The sequence below is a fragment of the Scleropages formosus genome, chromosome 18, assembly GCF_900964775.1.
Source record: "Scleropages formosus chromosome 18, fSclFor1.1, whole genome shotgun sequence".
Lineage (NCBI taxonomy): Eukaryota > Metazoa > Chordata > Actinopteri > Osteoglossiformes > Osteoglossidae > Scleropages > Scleropages formosus.
This window is the reverse complement of record NC_041823.1, coordinates 12,619,513-12,637,516: the sequence shown is the minus strand read 5'-3', so window position 1 is coordinate 12,637,516 and position 18,004 is coordinate 12,619,513. Positions and strand designations below refer to the sequence as shown.

Sequence of the window (18,004 nt, the reverse complement as noted above, 5' to 3'; positions counted from 1 at the left end):
AAAAGAAAAGTAATTTCATGAAATTAAATTTAACAGCCCAGGCGGATTCCTTATGTCATACAGACCCTGTGGTGACTGAAAATTAATTCTTTACAGCTTGAGTAAAAATGATGGGCCATTGATTTTTGAGAGGGACAATTTAACAGCGTCTTAGCACTGCCCTGTCCACTTTGTCCTTCCCTAAAAATTATACTAACATTAGTGATACAGTTTAGAGGAGAGCTGGTAGAGTAGTGGTTAGACCTGCTACCTTTGGATCTAAAGGTTATAGGTTTGATCCTCATCTCTGACCGTAGTACTCTTCTGCAATGTACTTACCCTAAGTTGCTCTGGTGAACCTACTCAGCTGTAAATGGATAAATAATCATGAGCTTGTGATAACGGTATCCTTAACATTGTATGTCACTTTGAAGAAAAGTGTCAGCTAAATGAGTAACTGTTGGTGTGTAAAGTTGATTTAAAATTTGTACTGCTTATCTCATGTGTGCATTTTAAAATGAAAAATTCCTTTCATAACACATATAGATGGATCTTTAATTAATAATACTATTCAGTTCATTATTTTTCACTGAAAAAATATTTCTATTGTTATATATATTTGAAATGTCTAAGCTTTCTTACTTTTTTGTCAGTTTTTGTGCATCGTTATTGCTTTGTTCAGAAAAAAATCTATGAATCAACAGGAAGGAGCAAGGAGTGTAATAGCTGGTGTGCCATCAGCAAGTCTTAAGAACTATTATGTGAGAGAGATGGGTGTCCTTTATTCTCCTAAGGTTGGAGTAGTCGAGAGGCTGGTTCCCATGGCAATGGCTTGCTGCATTTCTGTTTAATTTACAGGCAGGAGCCGAGCTTGGGCCTTGAGACGATAAATGGTTAGCTGAGGGTTCAGGTCTGATGTGGAGGCCCTGCTCCCCTCAAGGGAGGTGCAGACGCACTGCGGGCTCCTTCTTCAAATTGCGTTGACTCCTTCCCAGTCTTGCTTGAGAACGGCGGCGCATTTGCGTTGCGCATCAGGCAACCAGCTTCCTATTTTTGCATATCGTTTCATCATCTTTGTCTTATCCTATTACGAGCTTGCAGAGTGCGGTGTTAAGAATGCCACCGCCGGGTCGCCACTTAAAGTCCCAGCTATTGGTAAACCACTGTCTTTCCCAAATCTTGCAAGTCTTTGAAAAGTTGCATGTCTTTGAAGGTTTGGAGAGCTTAAAAATGGTCGAATTAGATGTTCCTGAGTGACTGCGCCAATGAATGCGTGCTTCTCCAGAGCACAGGCTCATCTCTGTAGCTAATACCATAGTTTGATTCCCAGCTATGTCATCAGCCAACTGTGACTAGCGCACGGTGGGACACATTTGGGTCTGGCAGGAGCTGGGGGCTGTGCAGTAAGGCAAGGCTGCCGGATGGTCTTAAACATTTTTTATACTCTAGATTAGTTTCTTACTAATGAAAATACAAAATAATTTGGACGAAAATAGGCTAATTTAATACACACTCCGTTTTTTTCCTTGTATGCATACATTTTCCTTGAATTCAGTTAAATAGTGAGTTATTACACACAGTTCCTTACCCCTGTACATCCTGCATTCCTGCTGCTCGAAAAAGCCAAATGCATCTTTCTTTTAAAAATAGCATCGAGTTTGGCCTTGTGATGGACACAAGGACACTGCTCATTTTTTACACAAAAGACATTTCCAGTGTGCTCTCTCCACATCTGCCTGGCAGTCTGTTCCTCTCCATTCGTGGTCATCTGGACCTCCAGGCCTACAGGCTGGACCGTTCTCCCTCTGCTTTCTACTACTGTCCTCCGCAGGCCTCAGCTCCTGCCTTGCTGATGCTTGCCTAGTGGAAGTGGGCAGCCATGACAGGAAGGAAGAGGGATGTCCAAAAAGTGGAGGTGATGCAAAGGTCTCTCTTGACACCACCAAAAAAGCCCTTCAGAAGGAAATGGCAGCAAAATGTCACATTCTTCTATGTAACACTTAGCATCATAAAATCTGTTAGCCTGGCTCTGTATTTGGATGTGAGTCATACTGCTGGCTTGGTGACCTTAGACCTTCCTAATTCCCATCCATCCCATTCCTCAAGGCCCCAAACCTGCAAAATGCGGGTCTTCCTGGTGTTCCAAGGCACTCCAGTCAGACTTCTGCCTATGAGTTAACCTCCCAAAAACATTATTTGAAAGAACAAGGTTCATAAAAGCATGGAAAACTTATTAAAAAAGAAAGAAACAGAAGAAAGCATTGCCCAAATTGAGCAATGTGTTCAATTATTTATCACGACTTTGCTAGCATCTTTGTCCAAGTCGACTTACGACGACATACGTGTGCGCCCGAAGCTGCTTACAGCGATGCGCCCATTTATATAGTTGAGCCTTTCTTACGAGAGCAGTTCAAAGTATGTTGCTCACCGTGTTACAGTGGGACTGAGACCGTGGTCCTTCCCCGGAAGGGGATGGCTGCAACAACTGTGCCTCCTCTGGCCCCAGTATTGCGGCATAGCTGGGGAAGAGAAGGGGAAACGCAGCATCTCACCACAATCTGTTAACAGAGCACTTCCTATGACGCTCACTCTTGCAGCGACGGTGATCTCTGAACACACGCTGGCTGCGGTGCAATTCCGTTTCGTCTGTCTGGGACGGGACATTTTTCGGAAGCGTAGCTTTGCGAGGATACCTTTCCGCTGCGAATGTGTGGCTGGCTATGGCAGAGTCATTCTGAGATCATCAACTCCCACTTTCTTGGGCTGATCTAAAAATACCTTTCACGCAACAAGCCCAGCACCCCGGTGTATCCACAAGCGATGCAAATAAGCCAAGTCTGCGGAGTTTGCATCGTGTGTCTTTCTTCCGTTCGTTTTTCACGTTTCTCTTTGTTCTGATTTATTCCGCCATGCAGATTAGTCAGTCAGCCTCCCCTTGGACCCAAAGAAACGGAGAGGAGACGGGAGCGGGGAAAGTGTGTGACGGAGACACACTGTTTAACTGTTACTGCTCACCGCTTCACTCGCTGCCTCTAATAAGGACTGGGTGTGTTTTCTCTGCCTTTGAAGGTAGAAAATGTTTGGTGTTTTACATAGCGGGAGAGTGATTATTGCGCACGCTCCTCGGTGGCACTTGGAAGAAAGGCCGTTTTTATGTAAATTCTTGTAAGAATGTTCTGGTTTCTGAAGATAACAGGCTGTTGTGAGCACTCCCAGTGTTCTGCACGCTCACTTCCTGAAGTACTTTTTAAAGAACACGTTGGCTCAATTAACATCATAATTGTTTACCGACTGTTTCTTTGAGGGCACCCTTTTCATTAATGTGTCGCTTGCAGGCCGTGTGGGACGTCTACATGGCTGCAATTTGTCACCGTGCTCGCGCACGGCTCCGGGTTTGTTCCCGTGGCCGTGATTAAGAAAAGTTGATGTGGGACGCTCTCTATCCTCCCGTTATTGTGCACAGCATAATAAAAGCTGGCACCTTCTTCAGGTGGTGCTTGAGATGCATTAACTCAGTTCCTAATTACTAATTTGATGGTGCATTTCTTTGCTATTGATTTTCACCTTCCCCGCTTCCCGTTCAGCTCATTAACGATTTGACCACGCTCTTCTTCTGCACAATGGCCCCACGGACTTAGTCGGTTGTCTGGATCGGCACGGTGTAATTAGACGCCAACATAATAAAGTGTGTTTCTCGTCAGCTGATCCCCAGGGTTAATCAGCGGCTTGCGACGGCGCATTACCTACCAGTGGCGGAACTGGTGGAAACGCCGCACCTCTGTCACATTGGATTTGTGTGACAAGCGGCTCTTGGCTCTCGGCGGCCGATTGCTGCTGTTCCACGCTTGTCTCCATTAATTCCACCCCTGCAGGAACAGGCTCGGGCACCCGTGAAATATAAAGCTTATTTATGTTTTTATTTATTTATTTGGAGGCGTTTATCTACTGCACCGTTCTTTATTGGTTCTCACCCCCTCCCACCCCACAGAAAGTCCTGGAGGGCAGAGACGCTCTGTGGATACCTTCCGGACCTAGCTGCTTCACTTTTCCCAAACCTGGATTGAGCTCTGACACCAGTTGCCTCAAGAAAATTACACGGGAGGTGGACTCACTCTTCGCTCCACCCCCTTCCCTTCCCTTCCCCTCCCCCCATTCGCTCAGGTGCAGAACAACGCAGGTGAGATGGGCTGCAGGCTCCCCAAGTTGAAGAGGTCGGATGAGAACAGTCCAGGGAAGATCTATTCAACTCTCAAGCGACCGCAGGTGGAAACCAAGGTGGGAGTGGCCTACACCTACCGCTTCCTGGACTTTATCCTGGGGAGAGACGGTGAGTAGCCTGAGTAGCCGTCCACCCCCGTCCTCTGAGATGATCTGCTGCGAGATCTTTGCATATGTCCGGCCTACCAATAGCGAGTACTCTTTCTGTGCACTGCGTTAATGCTTTCTGAGATAATGTGAGCTGTGTGTGGGGTGGAGTGGTTTGGAGAACAGGTTGTTTGATCGCTGTCACATGGCTAACTCGGGTTCTGTTCCGGTCGAATTACTTATAATATAAATGTTTTTCTTTCCATCTCATTAGCGTAAGGCTTCGTGGCACCCTCTACATGAGGAATTTGAGCACAAATGAATGATCAGCTGTTTCAATGGATTTTATGCGATTAAGTCAAATTTTGTACATCGGTGAGGTGTCCTGTCATACCTGGCCGCCGGCACGGAATTAATGGATGAAACTATAGTAAAAAGCAAAGAGTATCAAATGCAGAATTCAAAATTTCAAACGCACCAGTGGCATCAGTTCAAGTAAAAGAGGTCTGTTGTCCGTAAACCCCAAAAAGAAGCGTAGAACTTGTACTAATGACTAGGAATGAAGCTAGATAAAAGGGTGTAACGCAACATTTGGCGATCATATATTTTTTATAATTGCTTTATAAACACTTATAATAGGTCACCTAATTTTGAAGAGGAACTCCAAAATAGAAAGCCGTCTCGAACGCAACCCAGCCTGCTTCAGTGCCAATGCTGGCTTGTTAAAGAACTTCATGCATACTATATAAGCTGTCTTGATAATCACATGTTTGCAGCTGTGATCTCCCTGTACCTTCCTCAATCTGGACGGCTGAAACCGTGATCCAGAGCTAATATAAGTAATGGAGGAACAGAACTGCTTCATTAGTGTGCTGCTTAGCTTTCATTATGTGTTTCTCTCATGTCTGCTGTGGTGAACCTGTACTTTTCAGGTTGCCAGGACACACGCCGCTCTGTATCCATGAAAATGAATTTGGGTTTGTGGCCAAAACTTGTTTGTCTGCAGGTGGGCAATGGGTTGTGTGTCTGTTAAGGATGTTAACGTACTACCCGAAGGCTGCCCGTTTAAATCCTAGTGAAACAGTGTAGATCAGTAAAGTTGTATGTCATTTCTATGGAGAACGGTGTCACAAAACCAACAAAGTGACAACAAAATAGCATGTTATGCTGTCATTGACCTGCTATATGGTGCAGAATCCCACAGAATATTATACACGAATGAGACTTTTAAAAGGTGCCATTCATCATTGACTTGTGTTGTTGACCTGTCTGTAAACTGAAGAAGAAAATAGAGCTCTGGTGTAATTTGCCAGAATTCCACGACGTGCCTCACATTCCCTTCCATTCTACACCACCTTTCACTTTCCTCACCCACGCATTACAAGGAGACAGGATTTGAGGTATTTATGAGATGCAAGGCTGGTGGTGTTGTCTTTTTCACATCGACAGCTCGGCCTGGGTGCTGATCAGAATTCTCAGGAGGCTCCCTCTAAATATAGTAATTCTTTTTTTTTCCTTCCACAAAAAGCGGATTGAGGCTGGCCTGTCACCGGGGCGGTAAGATGTGTTTCACGCCGACGGGCTCTGTGACACTTCTGTCTCATGTTCAAATTAATCCTGCGCCGCGCTTCCGTAATGCACAAAAAACCGAGCGCGGAAATCCGACCCCGTCCTCGCGGCTTAACGCAAAGCCATGCTGGTGATCCCCAGCTCTGTCCAAGAGACCCTCTGCCATCCTTTCTTTCCTCCTCCAGACACACTCATTTCCCCGATTTGCATCGCAGTAAGCTTTGAGTTAAACAGAGATCTGAAACCGACTCACAATTTTTACAACAGCTTTTTTTTTTTTTGACGACACTCTGGAATTTATTTACAACACTTCCTATTCATCATACTTCTGTGCAACATAGTCGTTGACATTTGTAGGGTTATGTGACCCAGATATGCAAACTAGATCGCCTGCATGAAATTTGGGATAATTTGGACCAAATTAAAATATAATTGCAGACAACCCGCAACCACAGAGAGGTTATACTGACACAAGAGTCTTAATTGTTCTGTTTCCTGCTGCATTTGTGTCAGAGCTCTTTCATATCAGCCACTGTCTACGATTCGTTTGCACACTAAATTACAATGAATGTAAGCAGTGCATTTGCAGAAGTAATATTGCATGTGCCTATGTATAGCAGATTTGTTCATAAACACATAGGGAAGAAATGAGTTGCAAAGCGTTATGTTTAACTGAACCCAGCTGCATTACATACCCCCTAGGCAGGTTGCAATAATAGAATTAAAAGTTGCCTTTCATATACCAGAATATGTTAATAAACCTCTACTAGCTTGTATGGAATACATATATAAGGATGTGCTGCATCACCTGCTACAGCCTAGAAGTGTGAACAGAGGTGGGTGGCCCTCGAGATGCCAAACTGACCAAGGCGCTCAAGCTGAGCGCCTCGATGACCTCTGGAGCAGAATCCCAGCATCTGAGCTTGAGCTGTCCTTGAGCAGGAGCTGCGTAGCAGGAAAATAATCTGCCACTGTTCTGCCAGGGAAGGGGAAGATTAAGTTGGCTCTGACACCTCAGTTTATGGCTGTGACATTCTTCCACCTTTGGGACTCATGCAGCGAGGGGGGCAAGCTCTCCCTTATGCTGGAAGTGTCGAAGGGTGGAGTCTGGCAACAGAATACTGACCGACAGAGAATCCATGAGCAGCGGTCAGGAGGGCCAGGGCTCCACCCCCGGGGCTTCCTGGCACGTACTAGATGCTTTGTATGCAAACTCCTTTTTACAGGCAGAAACACACATCTGAACTGGGACATTAAAATGGAAAATAAAAATACAAGAAAATGCAGTGTAATCCATGGATATTTGAGATATTAATTTGGGGTTTCAGATAAAGCCCGCACCACCTGAAAACGATGGTAAATGCAAAGTGAGTGGTACCGCGGCTGTAACGAAGACCCACCCTGATAAGAGAATAAAAAAGAATATTTAAAACAAAACATGCTTACCAAGGGAGGACACAGATCAGACAAACTTTGTACAATATGTCCAGTTTCCAATAATTCTAGACTACCTTGAGTACTTGCCAGGGTTCGTACTGTGCCGCCGGGGGCAGGAAGACCACCCGTCGTGCAGGGTGAGGCTGGCCAAGGAGAAGCCCATCCACCCCGAAGTCCCAGAGTGAATGTTAGCAGGATTCCTGAGGCAAAGTCTGTCTACTGTAAGGATTAGGGAATGTAGCTGACAGCGGAGATTTCATCTGGGTCTGCTCCCTGTCTGGAATGAAGGAAATGCGTTTCCATCCTGATGAGTGACACTCAAAGCCATTTGCTTAACGCCATTTCAGTCCACATTTACGGCGTTTGCATCCCTCTGGCCACGTGATCCATTATGTCCATAATGAAAACGTAATGGGGTTGCCACCGCACGTCCTCAGTCATTGCGGAGGAATGTACATCTCAACCGTGGCCCTGTGAACCGTGTCACGGAGCCCTTCATTCCAGCGATTTAACGGTCCTTTCGGCGAGCCCATCACTTTCAGATGAATACGGTTTGCGCTGCTTCGCTGGTCACGTTGCCCGCTCCTCGGGACCGCTGCATATAGCTACATTCGTCAAAGGCTTCATTACCATTTCACTGTGCTGGGAGGCTGACAAACCTTGTTAGCTGGGCTAAGTTCCTTACGCCTTTGTCTCACCACACCGTGTGGAAGTATGGCCTGCAAGTATACGCTGTGGATAGATGCCAGAGGTCTCTGACATTTGTGCTGCTGTGTTTTGTGAATAGGAAGTCTCTGGAGGTGTATGTGTGTAAATTCGGGTTGAAATACCCCGAAAATGACCCAGGGCTTAATGAAGAACATGACAGATGCGAACAGAAGCGCAGTGATCTGCAAACAATACGTAGTCCAGATACGGGTGACCATTAGCACTTATTGCCTTCCACAAAGTTAATGTAATTTTCTCCACACCTTTAAAACATTTCCTGGAAATTATATATTTATGTCAGAAATGGTTTCCTAAGCACGCTTAATACCAGACAATGAAATTATCGCCTTGCTCCATATGCACTGCCCTACTTCAGACTCCAGCTCTGTGCATTCGGCCGAGTACTTGCTTCTTGTCTCGTAGTAGTTTAAAAGTACATGCTGTATATGAAGAAATTTCGGTGTAAACACACCGGTTCTTCCCTTTGGCCCTAAGAAAAGTCTTTGTCAGCCGTTGCCTTACTGTTTTTGTCAACAGGAAATGGAGGCCTCTATGCAGTTCCTTCCTCCTGGGGTCTATTTATCTGCCCCCGTGTCAGAACGCAGCCCCGCACAATGCGTTGGAGACCAAAGTCTTTTGAACCAGATTACGTTCATTTTCATATTTTGCTACAGAGCATTTTGCCTGCTCTGTTTTTTTCTTCTGCAGACTCCATAATAGACCCGCTCCGTAATACGAAGCACATGTCGGCTATGAAAACGTTTTCTTACTTTACCGTTTCATCTGGTTTTAAACATGCCTTTAATAGCTTTCACCTTTATAGAAGCAAATTTTCGCAGCAGAATGTGATGCAGGAGGCGGTCCAGATACGTACTCGTCCATTCATTTTTGGGAGGCTTGCCGTCGCCCCTGGCTCCTGCTGTTATTACCAGCTCCTACATTGCAGCTAGGCATCTGTGCGAAGCCCACCAGAGAAATGCGCTATTCTCCCTCTGTACTCCCGTGGAGCTTTATTGGCCGTAATTGTCCTCCTGCTCTGATCCAATATGGCAGTATTGATTCTGCCCTAATTCAATCTGGAGATCTGTGGCACAAGAGTACGTAAACAACCGGAGTTCAACAGAGTATGGAAGACTCCATTCTTTTCCCCTCCTTCACATCTTTATTTCTGACTCACTCCAAGAGGGAGCAAACCTGAAGGTCTTTCTCGAAATAAGGCACTGAAAAAATATCGATCGAAAAATGTTCAAACGTCTATGAAGAAAATATAGACGAGTTTCTTGTTATTTTCCAGCTGAGGTTTCAATAACTCTGAATATTGGGCAATATCTCAGTTTAGTTGCAGGTATCCTGTGTTCGTATACATATACGCTCTTCAAAACTTTGATATGAAGATTCGCAGTATATTGTATGAGGACTAGGGGAAAATAATGAAAATGGTGAGGACTGGAATTTTATGGAAATGTTACTGTCTTGGTGTTTCCCCGGCGCGATTGCGTCGGACCCAAGTGCGGAGCACAGGAAGCTTGGTCATGGGGCGGTTCGGTAGACATTGTCAAAACAGGCAAAGGGTAACCAACGTGCAAACAGAATCCAAAGGGGCAAATCCAAGAACCGTAATCCAAGAAACAGGCGAGTGATCAGGCAAACCAGTGGGTCGGAGACGAGGAGCAGGGCGAGGACGAGGAGCGGGGAGCAGGGCGAGGAGCGTGAGTGATCAATAAGGCCGAACAAGGTTCCGCACCGTGCTGTGTGTCGCATTCGGTTCTTATAGCTGCGTTTAACGAGTGGTGGCAGGTGTTCCCTGTTGCGCCGTCATGGGGGGCGTGACAGTTACTGTCTTATGCACTTCTTTCGACCGAGTTTACCTGTCTTTACTATGGTGACACAATTAAAATCACTCATGCACATGTCATAATCCATGCTAGTGTGCAGCACCAAAGTAAAATACTCCCACTATTTCAAAACAGGATTTAATCAAGGAGTAATTTCAAGATAAATATATGTGCACAAATGCGTTTTTGATGCTGTTTGCTTCAAAGCGGTTACTTTTATGAATGTGCTGAGCCAGTCCTGTTTCTTTAATGGACAGAAGTTTAGTTCCGTAGAGCAGCGACCCAACTTAGTTGCCAGTCAGCCAGTTTGGAGCCGGTGGAATGATGAACTGAAGCAAAGCACATCTTGAAAGTGTATGTGTAAGCAAAGGAGGCGAAAGGAGGGGAATTTTCCGCATGACACCGCTCCTGTAGCGCGCGAGAACAGATTGCGACTGTTGACTCATTTGGACCGCCTCGGTGGCTCCCCTTACTGTGTTTCCAGCTCTGCTGCCTCACAGCTCGAGCAGGAGTTTTGGACCGACGTGTGGAATGGGCTATAGAGATGAGTTCTGCACAGCCACTGTGGTTCGTGCAGCATGCAAGAACTTCACAGGCAACTCGACACGCTAGAAACATTTCAGCGTCAAATCCTCTTCTGACACATTCCAGAGCTGCATCATATTTAAACTTTAGTTCTTAACCTCTGAACGTTAGACTGAATATTTGAAAGTCTAACTTTTTTCAGCCAGTGTTTGAAAGCTTTATTTAATATAAAAAGGAGACCTGCAGCTGTTTGTAGGACTGCAAGACATGTTGACTCATTTCCTTATATTTACTCTGGCAGCAATTAATGGTCTGCAAAGACTTGTTATGGTACATTTAAGCCAGCAATCCCAATGGTATGTAGGTGTCCTAGGCCTTCACGTGGGATACCCTTCAACCTCCAGTAAAGCCCTCTTCAACTCTCCTCAACTCTCCCCTGCCTTTCCTGCACGCACACTGAACTGCAAGTTGAACTTTTGGACTGTGTGGGACATTTTTATGCTGAGCAGCACCAGTTATTCCATTGCAATGAATGCCATCTGTTAGAATCGCTCTTGGGCGTATGCGTCAGTCCCGTTCTCATGTACCCTGAGATTCCATCACAGTCACATGTTTAGACCGTGGCCCTGTTTGCAGATCCTTTAAACTGACTTATAGGTTTGGCCAGTACTATTTATACAACTCAGTAGTTAACTAGTCTAGGTTATGGAGTATTTTTCACAGTACTTCAGCACTGTGCTATAGGCATTTAACACATATATGCTCAAATAATCATATGCAACATGTAATCAGTTACCTACTTGTAGGAGTGACATTCAGGTAGCAAACATACATAAAGACGGTGATGGTTTAACTTATGTAGCTGGAGGGAACAATCAGCAGAGGGAGAGGGAGAGAGGGAGCTCATTCCACCATTAGGGTCGTGATTTTGTGATTTTGGACCTTGGAGACTTTGGATTTTGGACCCTTTGTAAGAGGAACAAATAAGCAGTTAGATTCTGCTAAGGAAGCGAATTACTACTACTAAAATTCAGGTGCTCAGATTCACATATTTACAGTGTCACAGAAGCTAACAGTGGTGAAAGGACATAAACTTTCAATGCGAAATTTGTTGGTTCAGTTCCAATTCCTCTCATTGCTGTAGAGCCCTTGAGGATGGTCCTTATCTTGAATTACAGACACAGAGTATGCTTGTCAGATGAAGATTTCTGCCAACCTTTTTGGTGTGGGTTGTGCATGTGGTTTGCATTATAACCATACACTGTAACTATCACTGAGTACTATCGTACGTGTTTTTCTACTATAAACATCCTTCAGGTGTCTTGATAATTTCAGGGGAAATTAAACTTGGTTTTGATACCATACTAGTACAACTGAGCAACATTTATTCTGCAGAGTTCATGGACAGTGTCACACTGAGGGATTTGTTATATTCTCTACTGGAGCTCCTCTGACATAAATCACAGACGAAGGTGAGTTCTGGATATGAGAAAGGTAAATATATGCTTTCAAATGGAGCACTTCTCAAAGAAAAAGAATGTGATGAAAAACAAAATTTATCAAATTTTGATATATGCGCTCCGTGGGTTTTCACCAGGAATGCTGTTTATAAGCCTCTGAACTGCTGGGTTGAACTAATACCTCACCGATGAACACACACCTCACGCTACTCACCCTTCAAGAGCCGTCTCCAAGCAACTGCCATCAGAGGGAAAAAATATCATCTTAGAGTTTCCATTAATAAAATCTGATGTTTGGTGATTCAGAGGTTCAGAGACTAGCCTCTGTTTATAAATAATTTCCCTGCCATAATGAATTATTGGCTGTTTTCTTGTTCGTGTATCCGCATTGAATAATGTGACTAGAACTGAACTTACTATATCATTGCTTCTGTATTTGGTATCATAATAGTACCCTGCGGTACATTTTGAACACCTAGAACACATAATATTTAACACTTTATATTTTACATATTTACTGATATGGGCTGTTATTAACATTATATGGATCTGAAAGCTGGACACTTAAGAAGCAGGATTAGAAAGACATTGACTCCTTTGAACTGCGATGCTGGAGGAGACTTTTAAGGAGACCATGGACAGCCAGGAGAACAAACAGATGGATCTTGGATCAAATGAAACCAGAATTCTCACTGGAAGCACAAATGATGAGACTGAGGTTACCATACTTTGGACAAATCATGAGGAAATTGGATTCTCTCGAGAAGATGGTAATGATTGGAAAAGTTGGAGAGGAAAGATGAAGCGGACGACCAGCAACCAGATGGATGGGCTCAATTACAGTGACAATTGATGCACCCCTTCTAGCAGTAAGGACACAAAAGGAGGACAGAGCTTTCCCAGAAGCACTCTTTATGGTCACCCAAAGTTTAAACACATAAATGTGAAGCATTTTTGAATTTTGTAATTTCTCAGAGACAGAATACGAAACACTGCAATGTTCTTGTGAAACATAAAGCTTTAATGAAAATAAATGTTTGAGATTCACAGTTTCAAAGCATGAAGGCTGAACTGACTGACAGTAATAAAGGCACAGATGCACCCATTAGTGTTATGAGGGTTGAGTTTTGTCTTTGCATTGCAAAGAGGTGCTGGAGAGATTCCAAGTCTTTCTCACCATGGAAAAATCGGAAGAACTTCCGATGGATACGGTACTGATTCCTCAGATGGCACTGTAACACAGGACACATGTCCTTAGGCTCCAGGTCGATCTGCTCAGTGTCATGTCGAGACAAACGAAGCCCGTGTTCAGTACTCATTTCCGATTCTCACCCCAAGACACGCTGAGACCACGGAGCTTGAGGAAGTAAGCCTGGAGTACCATAACATTTTTCCTCCCGAAAGCTCGTTAGCCGTTTAATTAACTCACTGAGTGGTGCCCTTGGGGTCTCTTCGCCGGCGCAGTGAATGATAACTGATGACGTGGATGGCCGCCTAGACAGGACCAATGGAGCTCAGGCGTTCTGCGCAGAAGAGACTGAAGAGGATGTTACTTTTTATAGCAGCTGAATACAATTACGCACCAAAGTTAATGGCCATAGTTGTCACTGCTTAAAATAATATCATAGATACTTATGAACAGAGACATTATACACTTAATGTTTAGTCAAAACCATTTCTCTTTGAAAGCTCTTCAGTGAAAAACTAAAGTACTGAATGACGTCTTTAGAAACTAAATTAACGTTCAAACTGTGTTCCTTTTTTGCTTCAGTGTTGAATGGGAATTGATCTTCCACATAGAGCAAATTGAGTTATTACCGCAGCACTGAAAACATGCTTGCTTTCGATAGGGAAAGAAACTGGAACAACAGATTGTGAATGAGCTTGTATCACCTCGTCCAGTGTCACAGAACTAATTCATGCCAGGCAGTTTCCTTATCGTGGATCATGCTAATCGGATTGAATTGCGTCCCCGAGCAACTCAGCTGCACAAACTGGCAGAACCTTTTTGCTCGTATCTCTCAGACTATTCATTTCATATTTACTCATTTGTTGTTGTGTGCACAGCTTCAGAAAAACAACGGCGTAACAATACAGTGGAGAATTGTCTAACTTATTAAGCATTGCAGTAAGCTGGAATTGTCTTCCATGGTAGTATCTGCAAGTGAATCTGAAGCTGGGCTAACCTTGTCCGAAAGGGAACTGTTTTACTGTAACCGCAAGGCAAGAGTCAAAATGTTTCTGTGGAAGGGAGAAACATTTGAGAAGCAAAACAAAAAAAAAAAGCTTCTCTGTTTTGCGTAGCCAACATTTCTTCAAATGCTTACAACAATGAAACTCAAATATTTACTGAAAGTGCTCAAGAAGATTTGCTGTGGATGAGATCATCTCTACATTTCTTAGTTAATTCAGAAACAAACTTGTCATTAACACATCTGTGAAATTCCTGAGTAAGACTGCTTAAAATAGGGTGTTGCGTTATTCATGGTTACTGGATAGAAACGCAGTCACCATGGTACAAGCTATATATAGCTATATTTGCTTGCTATTGTAGATGTCTGTGAAGCATCTGACTACCACGCATTCCAGTCTTTTCCCAGCACGTTCAGTGCAATATTACAGTCTTGGAAGTTCACATTTGACAGATGCTTCAGAGACAAATCTCACCGTGTCTGTTAATGTGTCATGAGCAGCAGCTTTGAAGCTGACAGATGCCAGGACCGATGAAAAGACATCTCTGTCAGAAAGCCACAGTGTTTAGGGCCTTGTAGTCCAAAATCAAAGTGCACAGGTAGGATTCAGTGTGTCTGTGAACCTGGCTAATGTGCTATAGTGATATTGACTTGCAAATCACCTTTTGCCACGTCTTGATGGAAATACATGAATGAAATGTGCACCCACCTGAGTGCTGATCCACAGCAGAAGATATTTTCCCAAAGTGACCTGGGCTCAATCATTCCATCAGGAGGTGGAGCCAATGAAGCGAGACGTTTTACCACCCTGAGCAATTGCTTGCATCGCATGAAATGTCATGCTCGTACGTATATGGACTTTGCAGCAAACCTCAGCGAGTAGTTAGTTTGAGGACAAAGTTACCCATATTTCAGGGCCTGGGCAATCACCTGTGCTTGATTCCATACCACACAGGTAGAAGTGTATAGAGTGAGGTCCACTCTTTGGATTAATGTTGGAATTGTCTGAACTGACCAAAGAGAGCAAGACACAGGTACTTGTCACAGTGTACTTCACGAAAGCTCTTAAATGATTGTCCCTGTTCTTGCTAACCACCCAGATGTCAGTTACTTTTCTTATGTTGTCAGTGAGCTACTATGTTGTTTGGTCAACATATGTATGTGTATGCACACATACGCATGTGTGTGTATATACTGAAAGTATACACACGCACAACTCTTTGCCAGCTAAAAAAAAGGCACGATGAAAGTGTTAGGGGAGGAAATTAATTAAAAAAAAAAAAAAAAAAAAAAAAAAAACATGTAAAAAAAGTTGTCGGGGTGTGTGGAGAGCCTGCAGCTCCCACAACCTGCTGCTTCAGAACCTCTCCCCAATTAGTCGCAGCTGGAGCCACTCTCCATAATGAGAGCGCTGGATAAAAGCTCAGGCGATGGGGAGACAGTAAGAGGCAGAGACAGCTGGTGCTGCCTGCAGTGAGTACAGTTGGGATCCCCCACCCTCCGCCCCGCATTCCCTATAGTTTTCATTTCTAAGGCCTCTTTGGCAAATGCTTTGCTGTTCCGTGCCTTGTGCTTGCTTTTAATTTGTGTCATTGTAAATAAAAGCCAGCTTTGCCTTTACGCCAGGAGGCTGAGTCTGACTCTGGATACGTCCGTCCCGCCCGCGCGTAGCCGAGGAGCCTTTGCTAGACCACGGCCGGTCAGTAGACACGTTGGCTCCACTGCAGCGCAAACATGAATGCTTTAAAGTCCACTTCAGCACTATCGTGTTTACATACGGTGGTAAAAAAAAATATGTTCTGTTTGATTTTTCACTTTGAACAAAGGCCCTTTGGTTCTGATTTTCTTTCCATCGACGTTTCATTTCCATAGGAGTTTGGAGAACAACAAGAGTTGTAGAGTCGTCTTAATTTTGCTTCCCCTCCCCCCACCCCAGGGCTTTCCCCACTGGACTGTAATGGAAGCCATTCCATATTTATTCATTACAACTTGAGGGTTCACAATGTGAGCAGGGGAATCCAGTCATGCTAATATCCTCCCGTTCACAGTGGCAGCAAACACCGCACGTTGCCTTCGGGGAACAGAGCAGCAATTGCACAATCAAACCCAAATTAAAATGCAGGATTAATTAAAGATATACAGATGTTATGAGAATGTTTGGATTTTGTGATCTGTGAAGCTGGTGCATTACTTTGATTTATCATTTATTACGATATGCAAAAAAATAAGTTGTGTACTGTATTGTACTTATGTTTTTTTTTTTTTTGTTATTTGGTTTTCTGCCTGAAGGCAACGATAAATCCATGACTCAAATACAAATCTGGCAGTGTAAAATGTCAAAAAATATGCAGTGGGGGATCAAAGACCCCCATCCCATGTTCACTCCCACGTGTGGGCCCTATGTATGCCATCATTAGTCGCAAGGGGTTAGTCAGCATTACTCAGCTGATTTGGATCATGCTTGAGTAAAACTAAGGAAAATACTAGTTTGGAAAAACTCCTAATATTAAGAAATTGGGTATCTGAGTAGGGAGGGCACGGTGGCACAGCTGGCGGGTTGGCCAGGTCCTACTCTCCGGTGCGTCTGGGGTGAAAGTACCGCTTGGGGTGCCTTGTGATGGACCGGCGTCCCATCCTGGGTATGTCCCCTCCCCCTCCAGCCTTGCGCCCTATGTTGCCGGGTTAGGCTTCGGTTCGCCACAACCCCGCTCAGAACAAGCGGCTTCGGACAGTGTGTGTGTGTGTGTGTGTGTGTGTGTGTGTGTGTGTGTATCTGAGTAGTTACAATTCACCTTGCAATGAAAGAACCCAAGTTCCATTCCATGCCTTGCTGTAGTGCTTACCCTCAAGTAAAAAATATCCAGCTGTATAAAATGGGTAAAACTAGCTTTAAGTAGTTTAGAATACAAAAACTGTAAGCTCATTTTGAGAAAGTTTTGACTAAATAAATAAATGATAGTTCTTGGAAATATAGAAAAATTGCCTTTTTCATTTGCTTTTTTCATTCCATTTACAATTCTGCCATGGAAGCTCACATGCCAAACACACAGAACCATTAATGTACCGTTTACTAAATTTACATTTTTTAAACACACGCCACTACCCACTTCTCTCACACTGTCAGAGCTCTTTGCGGAGCCTCATACATCCCATTTCTGCCTGTATTGCACTTCTTGTCACCAAGGCTGTCAGAACTTCACGCACCTTGGTCCTGTACTGAGGTCACGTGACCCCCGTCCTGCTTCAGTGCCACATGTCGTTCCCCTGGAGATTCCGCTCAAGCTGTTTGGTGCGGCACTGTAATTACCTGCAATGCCGGCTTGACATCTTGCTCAGATGTGACAAATCACACTGCACAGCCTCCGCTGAAGAATTTTTTGGTGCGACCGCTGTTATCAAGAAAATAGGTTACGTGCCGGTTATGGTGTATTTTCCTGTTAACCAGAGAACAGAGACCTTTCCACGCAGTTCATTAACATAACAATGTCTCTGAGCTTGCTGCTGGACAGGATCTGCACTAGTTGTTTCGCACACCTCTGATTTTGACCATGGGGTCACATTTCCTTCCCTACTGTTGTCTGTGTTCCGTGCTGTTTAAAGTCTGCTGACTGCTGAAAAAGCTCCCCTTGAAAAATCATCTAGTCAGTCAAATCCTTCATTAGTCTGAGGTCCTGATAATTTGGCACTAAGAAACACTAATGAGGAGATATCAGAGGTCAGTAAAATGAGCTCATCTCACTTTGAGTAAAATGGAAAGGAAAACCAATTCTTTAACCCGTAACACTAACAGTTATCCAGTCTTAAGTCACAGTGCAGGACCGCGACCATTTACATACCATTTTCACCAAGGCACCTCCTCTGCCATCACTCTTGTGAGCAAATCATCTTACATATGGGTTATTTGGTCCAACGAAGCAGAGCTTTATCAGGTTTTATACCCTTCACCTCATCTTCTTAAACAAGACTGTCAACTAATGAGTTAAATCAGGTGGTA

General features: G+C 44.1%; 1 protein-coding gene across 3 annotated transcripts in view; it reads left to right on the top strand.

Moving 5' to 3' along the window:
* rftn1b (raftlin, lipid raft linker 1b) overlaps positions 1 to 18,004 on the top strand; it is a 54,649-nt gene that overhangs the window by 2,206 nt on the left and 34,439 nt on the right. For all 3 annotated transcript variants that reach the window (XR_001965586.2, XR_001965587.2, XM_018740710.2), the window contains exon 2: positions 4,141 to 4,306. Coding sequence is in view for 1 of the 3 variants with exons in the window: in XM_018740710.2 (XP_018596226.2) it covers positions 4,162 to 4,306 (145 nt within the window). In the remaining 2 variants the exon portion in view is untranslated. The remainder of the gene's footprint in view (positions 1 to 4,140; positions 4,307 to 18,004) is intronic.